The 8,236-nt window shown below is 44.1% G+C and overlaps 2 protein-coding genes across 2 annotated transcripts; one reads left to right on the plus strand and one right to left on the minus strand.

Annotated features, from left to right (window-relative positions):
* The first annotated feature begins 482 nt into the window (after window positions 1-482).
* TAF13 (TAF13 RNA polymerase II, TATA box binding protein (TBP)-associated factor, 18kDa) lies at window positions 483-1,912 on the plus strand. Its single transcript, XM_010284487.1, has 2 exons — window positions 483-575; window positions 1,484-1,912. Exons 1-2 carry the CDS (start codon window positions 486-488, stop codon window positions 1,652-1,654), a joined length of 261 nt encoding a protein of 86 aa, XP_010282789.1. The 5' UTR covers window positions 483-485; the 3' UTR covers window positions 1,655-1,912.
* A 1,154-nt stretch (window positions 1,913-3,066) lies between these two features.
* On the minus strand, window positions 3,067-8,233 carry LOC104615720 (chromosome unknown open reading frame, human C3orf17; the record flags this gene model as incomplete). Its single annotated transcript, XM_010284488.1, has 8 exons — window positions 3,067-3,463; window positions 3,889-4,133; window positions 4,558-4,619; window positions 5,333-5,694; window positions 6,635-6,712; window positions 7,053-7,184; window positions 7,292-7,368; window positions 8,123-8,233. Coding segments are annotated over 8 exons (1,464 nt in total), but the record flags the coding sequence as incomplete, so codon positions are not given.
* Between the last annotated feature and the right edge of the window lie 3 nt (window positions 8,234-8,236).

Genomic DNA, 8,236 nt, shown 5'->3' on the forward strand with positions numbered 1-8,236 from the left:
CTGCAGGGCTCCCTGTCCTCTTCCCCCCAAACACAGCTGAAACTCTGAGGTGGCAGCCATGGAGTTCCAAAACACGAGCTTTCCGTAGCAAAACAGTGGCTTACATTCTGTGCCCTGGCTGAAAGCACAGAAAGCTCTTGCATAGACCCCCCGAAAATATTGCTAATGGATCACCTGAACCTAACCGTGCCAAAAGTCAGTCATGCTGTCAATCAGTGTTCAATACTTGGTAGGCTAAATGCATATTTAAAGAGTCTGCCATCAGACGTGCTTTTCTGTATGTACAGCATTAGGCTTTTGTTGGTTTCTGTCTACCTCCTTATTTCCTGTACATCTGCTCAGGAATTGCCCTGCCCAACAGACAAGTGTGCCATACTGGCGCGTGAGTGCGTAGGCTGGCAAGCTCTAACGAGACGCATGCTGCTGAGAGTGCTGAACGCATGAAAGAAGCCTCACGCTGAGTGTTTCCTTCTGCAGTAAGATGCATGATGTATGGATTTGGGGATGACCAGAACCCTTACACAGAATCAGTGGACATTCTTGAGGACCTGGTAATAGAGTTTATCACAGAAATGGTAAGTCAGCTCTAGACAGTATGGTCAAACCATCCTCACAAAGACTTAGCTCTTCTGAAGGTTAATACCTCTGACTCAAGTACTGCATTATCCCAGGCCCAAAACCCTGATGCTAGTAGGACAATACTAAACTGAGACTCTGTTCTTCCAAGATTAAGGCAAAATTCATGCATCTTGCTCCATGTGGATTTAGAAGCAGTGTTTCAAGTCCTAAAGTAGCAGTTAAATTAGTATTGGCGTGAGGGAAATACATGGCTGACTTTAGGATTCACTGTGGGATCGCTATACATGCAGCTGACAAAAGACAAGGCCCAGCTTTGAAAGTCGGTCATCAGTTTTTTGTGTTCTCCCAGTGTCTTTACATGGATGGGAACATAGCTCTGTGCTACAAAAGAAATGCAGGCATCTGGGACCTGAAGCCATCTCCCTTTCCAGACATTTGGATACTGTGTGAAAGTTTGTTTTTTGAAAAGTTATTCCTACCGTTTGTGGATCTCCTTTCTTTTGAAAGGTTGGCCTTGCTTTCCCTCATCAAAGTGCCCTAAGCTGTTCTGTGATATGGGTACCTCACACTGCTTCCAAGTTCTGCCCGATGCTGTTCATTTTCAAGCATTCTGCAGGCTGGGTGTCCTACATGTAATCTGGCTTTAGTTTGATGTTATTACTGCTATATGTGTACAGTGGTATGTACCAGGTGTAAGTGACAAGGCAGCTAGGGACAGCAGAGTGACAGACAGTAAGTCCATGGTTTACTGGAAAGTTCTCTTGTGACTGGGATGATGGTGCCCAGATCCTGCAATTGCTTGCTTTTTGTTTATATGATGACAGGAAATAAAGTGGAATTGAGAGCTTAACAAAAATTTAAGGAGCAAAGAAACCCTGCTGATTTTCTTCTTTTCCTCTAACAGACACACAAGGCCATGTCAATTGGGCGGCAGGGTCGTGTACAGGTTGAGGACATTGTCTTTCTAATCCGCAAGGACCCCCGAAAGTTCGCGAGAGTTAAAGACCTCCTAACTATGAATGAAGAACTGAAACGAGCCAGAAAGGCCTTTGATGAAGCGAATTATGGATCCTGATTCTGTGCACAGGCTGCACGAGGCATTACTTGGGCACCTGCTGCCCAGAAGGAAGGCAGGCTATGTGCGTTGTCTGGAGTGGTTATTCATGATGGATATCACTGGTGGGATGTCTGCCCTTGCTCCCAGCCTCTTCTGAGAAGTATTCAAGCAGCTGAATGTTACCTGATTGTATGTGGTATACTTGTGTATTTTTATACTATTTTATGAAATGAGAAGAGAGCTCTAAAGATTCTTGTAATGGCAGGAAATCTGTTTGAAGTAGGACTGTGTTGAATCAGATCTGTAGAGGGATAATGATGGGTGATTCTCTACAACTATTTCAGTTATTGCTGGATATTCCTGTGACAGGAAACTAGAAAATGGATCTTTAACCAGATAAAGTCTTCAAGCCCAAATAACGATAGAAGTTCTGTTCTTTGCTCTGTGTGTGCTCTTTGAATAAAAAGTTTTAAGTTTGTGCCCCCTCCTTATAACTAAACTTACATTGATCAGTTCACACAAGGTGCATAATACAGGGTTTTTAGCACTTAAGTGGCTAGGAAGGGTGTTTTTTTCTTCTGTCCCAGTGGGCAGAGCTCTTTTGTTTTCTACCAATATTAAGGCTAGGAAATTGAAGTTAACCTATTCCAGATTTACTTGCGCTTGCAGCCTTTCCCTACCCCTGTTAGGCAGGTGCTCTACAATAAACCAGAGTCCTGTTCTTCATTGAGACACTCTTTTCTTAGTATTTCCTGGTGATCCTGATCTTGGGCAAAAAGCACTAACCACATTGTTCTAACATTACTTCATTAATACATGTTGGAGTTGCTGTGCCTTACCTTGCCAAGCAGGCAGAAATTGCACTTACATTAAAAAGGTTTCAGGACAGTAAGAAACATGTTCACCAGTCAGGCGTTTACTGTTACAGGTTACAGCTGTGCTTCTCCCTCTTTCTGGAGCAGCTCAGAGGCAGTAGGTTCAGTTAACTCCCCATTTCAAGTACAAGGATAACAAATGCTGAACAGCAATAATGCTGCAAGTGAAGGCTGTCCCCTGTAAAAGCAGCACACCAGAAAGGGTGTAAAACTGCTTCCTTGGAAAAGTGGCAGCATCCACAAAAGTTCCGCTGTGGATGGTAACTGACAGCAGCACTTGACACACGGCTGAGCAATAGAGAAGGGATACTGAGTAAGGGTACCTCAAAGTTACGGTTCCTGGACAAGGCTAGGTGAAAGGCTGAAGACTATGCAGCTGTTTGGAACACCCCTTCATAAAAAAGCTGTTTTACAAAACTAAAATAGTTACGTTCTTAGCAGAATTCAGGGTGTAAGTTACTGAGAGAACATTAGGGTTCTGAGGGTTTTACTTAGGCGTGGGGGAGAAATAAATTGGGAATTAAACTTGACACCTTTCCTCTTTACAGTCCAGGGTCAGACACCCATTGCTGCAAAAATAGAATCAATATCTGTGTTCTCAGTAGCTTCTTTCCACACAGGGCTAGGGCTTGCTTCCAGCAGCAGCTGCTTAGGGGTCCTTGCTGTGCTTGGTTTGACAGAGGCTGTATCAGCATTGGAACATCCTTCCTGACTCGGAGGCCCATCCTGGTAAGCTGGGAGGTTGAGCGAAGTACTGTTCTCACAGACCCCAAAAAGCTCTGAAGGTTTTTGCCGAACAGTCTTCAGAATACTCTTCAAGCGCGAGGATGATTTGATCCTCCTTCGACAGAACTGTGCCCCAAGGTACTGCTTTGGCCAGCGTGCATTTTGTGACCCGTATAGGAGGTATTTACGAACAGATGTTTTGACACAGCAGAGTTTTTTCTTCAAGCTTAAGGGGAGGAAGGTGCACAAAACATAACTTTATCAGCTGCTAAAGTGTTATTTCATTTGGGGTTTAGAGAGATTTGATTATTAGCCCTCTCTATCATTTTCCTTATCTAACCAAGGAGATAGAACAGCATGTTGTACAATAGTAGCCAGGGCATTATGAAAACAGATGACACCCTTTGCATCATATAATCATTACCATTAAACATGCACATGATGTAAGTTGCATTTTCATCCTCCTTAAGTATCTGTGCATTTGTTAGCCTTTTAAATCCTTTCACAAATGACTGAAGCTAAACAGAATGTTCACGTGGGAGTGTCCAGTGACCCCGTTTGAACTTTAAAAGAATGGGTTAGACTAGCAAAATATATAATGTTAAAATGTAAAGTGTCAGATCCAGAAACCCCACACCCATGCAAAATTACCTGCATCCTTGAGCCTCCACGTGGTGCAGCCGGTTGCTTTTCAACAACTTATTACGCAGAAAATAAGCTGCTGATTTTAATTTGTTGCCTTTGCACCACAGAATAGCTTTTCTGAGGGCCTCTGACAGTTGCCCAAACGATGTAGCTGTTTGGACCATCTGCACAAGAGATACAGTATGCTGCAATTTTGCTATACGAGAGGTAAGTGGTGCCAATTTTGCTTTAAAAGGCGTTGATGCAATACCCTGAAACAAAGAATAACAGAAATAGCTAGTCTTTTAAAAACATGCAGACCTGATCCTCTCTGCTGGAGAGGAGCAGGACACTGAGGTCTTTGTGAGAACATTCCTTATTTCCTAAGGAGAAAGTGTAAGAGCAGTCTTGTTTTGTGGAATACAAAGAGAGGAGGCAGATAATTAGAATTTGTATTCCTGTCTACTACCGACTTGCTCTCTGGTCATTTCACTTGACATATCAACAAATGCTCCAACTCATAAGCAGAAATTAGCAGTGATTTTCAGTGCGAAGATGCCATGCTGACTTGAGTTGTTAGACAAGAAAAAGTAAGGCAGGGAAAGGGGACGTTTTCAATCAGGAATATAATGTTTTGAGTGTTAGGGTCTTTAAAGTTTAAAAAAAAAAACAGATGTAAAATGGTGCCATACAAACCTCTTGTGTGGGAGGTCTGGATGGTCTAAGTAGGCTCTTCACATCAAACCCCAGGTGCTTCCCTACAAAGCAAAAGGAGAGTTCCCATTATGAAGGAAAGGCGGTTTTAAGTCTTTGTGCAAAGACACAACAGCGCTTTGCCCTGCTGAGCTCTTGGACCTCTTGCCATTTCAGCAGGCTCACACCTGTATTCAACATCTCCAGGCAAACTCAAGGGGACTACGCTCATCTCGCATGGCAGCTGGCAAGGGATGAAGAGGATGCAGAGATTTACAGATGGCTGCAAAGGAGAACTTAATGGGTAAAAGCTTCATGCAAACACCTGGATGCCTCCAGTCACTGGCCATAGCTCTGACTGCAGGGGAAGACTTCGGCCCAGCCCAGAACCAGCAAACATGGGGTACTTGCATCCTGTACTTACAACTTTATATACTCTTGTACAGACTGCAGACAGTGCTCTTAGCTTCCCTCACTGTCCTTGGGCCCCATCTATACAGACGCAGGAAAATACAAATGACTTTACAGGACCTGTGTACCACATTCATTACCTACTTCTCTCCAGGCTGTATCATGTTTAAAACCAACGAAAAAAAACCCTCACAATACTGACATTATCTACAGCTTTATAAAGGCAAGGGCACATGTGGCCCAAGAACAGGAGAGAGGAGAACTGCACTCCATGGGTAGTAGAAGCGCTTGGCTGTGTTGGACAGAAGGTGCAGTCAGGCTCTGAGACATCAGAAACCAGTAGCACTGTGGCACAACAAGGCTTTACCTCTGCTGGCTCTGGTCACCAGGACTGGCTCTCCGATGTCCACGGGGCATGGGATGCTACAGTTTTTCACAGCATTTGTGCAGGTCAGAAAATGTCTCTTTTTCCCCACCTCTGACACTGCCTCTGGCATCGTTGGGAAGAGCTTCTTCAGCCAGCTGGTATGTTTTTTTGTTGTAAGCATTCTAGCCTTTTGCTTCTTTACCTCAGAAGAAACATTCACTCCAAGGAAGTTACTGATATCAGAAGGGAAGGTAAACCCCTTGACATAAGGCATCTGTTGGGTCTCAGATACCAGATGAAGTGATGTCAACACCATGCCGTACAAGGAAACGAGGTTCTGCAATACACACCTGTACTGAATCCTGAAGAGAGAAGACAGAAAGGTATGGAGTCTGCTCTAGCAAAACCTTGTACTCACAGAACAGCTACGTTCACTTCAAGCAAAAGAGCTGATGGAAGAGATTCCAAGCTTCCCTTTCCCTATTCCCCCTCAACAGAAGCTTGTCTTTTTACACTCCATCTCCATGCTTTCCTTAGTATTAGTATGAGTTTTAAGGAACTGTTCCAAGATCAGAATGTAGGAGTGACTTGACTAGTAAATCCCCAATCGGAAGCCCCCTCCAATTCCGTAGAGCTTTGCTGAGTGCCACACCTGGGTCTCATCAGGTTCCCAGGTGACATCCAAATCATTTAACAAGAGGTCTTTCCCCAAAAACAACCTGTACCAACTCAACGCAATGGTGCTAGCACTGACGCCGTATACTTGCTTGCTCTACATTTACTGGGGGGATCGGTTTCTTGTGCCAAAGAATGTTTTACCGAGTTCTTCTACACAATGCTGCTACTCCTTCAGCTACAGACAGCAGTTACTTTCTTGGTGTTGCTCTGCAGTACTGAGAGAGACCAGAACAATGATTTTCCTGGAAAACTCATCAGTATTCTAGAACAACTTTATCCCAGCCTTTCCATTTCAAAACGAGGCAGGACTTACTGCTTGCTACAACAAGTACCAGATGGTAGTATTTCTGGCAGGCTGGCATTAACACTGTCATTTTATTAGTGCTACACAAAGTTTGCTATGAACCAAGAACAAAGCCTTCCGGAACAGCACATAAGAAGTCTCTCTCCACTTACACAACTCTTCAGGTGCTAGAATCAAGTACAAAAGGATGGAGGGTCTCCCCTCCTCCTCCCAACTGAATAAAGCTCACTCAGCAGCAAGGACTAATTACAAACCCTTCTCCCTGACAGGCATGTCAAACAGACAGACAACAAACAAGACAGACTTTTGAATACACAAACCATAGCCGGCTCAACAACCCCGCAGCCACAGTGTTCAAAAGTATGAATTCTTCCGAGCAGAGATGTTGAACGGACAAGCTGAAGATTACACCAGTTAAGGATAAAAAATAAACAGCATGTAATGAGACTTGCTGAACACACCAACTAGAGGCAATTCACAAGGCAATATCCTGGATAATTTGGGAGTATCCAGACTTTGGGTTGCTCAAGGCTGGAACAGCAGCCAGCCAAGAGCCTGAGGTTCTTACATAACAACTTGAAAATAAGACATTTGGCTACCAAAGAAACTTCAAGTTGCACATATGAATTGCTCAGTTGAGTCCATCGGCAATACAGGGCCTACAGCAGACCTAGTTTTGATCTCATGAGGTGCTGCTGGTGAACTGTAAGAATGTTTTCATGGTAGAAACAAGGATACAGAAAAGCTTTACAGCAACAGTGCAGCAGACGTAATATGAGCTTGCAACCTCCCAACACCTTCAGAGCTACTGTTTCCAGTGTAGGTTGGCTGGGAACTAAGCACTCTGCATGGTCTTGAGATGTATTTTTCCTGTGTTGATACAAAGATAAGGAGATAGTTATGATCTAGCATTCCCCTGCTTTAGCTCTGCGGACTGAGTTAATGGGTAGTGTAATGTATGGGATCATGACATTTACCTGGGAATCAGTTCTGCCAGAGTTTCAATGCAGCCCACCAAGTTCATTTTCCATAGGCGCTTCAAGCATTGTTCTACCTAGAAAAAAAAAAGAAAACTCTTTTGACTAGTATTTTAAGAGATGGGATTGCCTTGGTCTAAGAACTGTTACTGCATTAAGTGACACTTTCCCCTTACCCTTTTAACAACACAAATTGCAGGTTTGCCTGATGGAATATTTCTGCACTATGATAAAAAAGATGCCTCTATCACACTATTATGAATATGGAATGAACTGAAGGGCTGGAGTAGGCCATTACTAATTGGTGCTGCATGGTTTCTCCTGCAGTATACAGTGGCCTTTGGTACTGGCTTTCAAGAACAAAATGCATAAATAAATCAAGAAGGTAAAAACAATTCCTGTTCTATTTCAAAACAGTTATTTGAAGATACTGACAATCCCTTTACTGGAAAACTGCTAAGGAGTTCACTTTTCATCTTAAAACAGGAAGTGCCTAATAGACTAGCCTAGGATTATTCTTCCCCTCTCCCATTATTACAATTAATTTAACATCAAATTGCTGTAGTACTCGTATATTGAAATGTACGTAATTGTATCTACTTCAGGTCTTAGTGTGAGCATAAGAGACTGAGTACTGATTCCACAGAGCTGGAAAGTGGAAATTGCGCTGGCTGCGCAGAGCCAGGAAGCCCACTGAGCTAAGCTGTGAGGAGGCTTAAAGACAACAAAACCACCCCTTCTCCACAACGCTTTTTGGACGATGCCCAGGCACCCAGATGCCCCGCTGGGACTGGGGCCAGGTTGCAGAGACCAGCCAGGGCCGCTCCTCACCTGCTGCAGGGCCAGGTAGGACCGGTGCCGGAGCAGCCTGCTGTGGTAGACGTAGAGCACAGCCCGCAGGACGCGTCCCTCGGCGGCCAGGCCTGGCCCCGCCAACCGCTTGCC

This window comes from Phaethon lepturus, unplaced genomic scaffold, assembly GCF_000687285.1.
Source record: "Phaethon lepturus isolate BGI_N335 unplaced genomic scaffold, ASM68728v1 scaffold12833, whole genome shotgun sequence".
In the NCBI taxonomy this organism is placed as follows: domain Eukaryota; kingdom Metazoa; phylum Chordata; class Aves; order Phaethontiformes; family Phaethontidae; genus Phaethon; species Phaethon lepturus.

Coding starts and splice junctions, on each gene's coding strand:
- TAF13 (XM_010284487.1), top strand. CDS start 486: ATGATGTATGGATTTGGGGATGACCAGAACCCTTACACAGAATCAGTG. Junction 576..1,483: donor TAGAGTTTATCACAGAAATG/GTAAGTCAGCTC, acceptor TTCCTCTAACAG/ACACACAAGGCCATGTCAAT.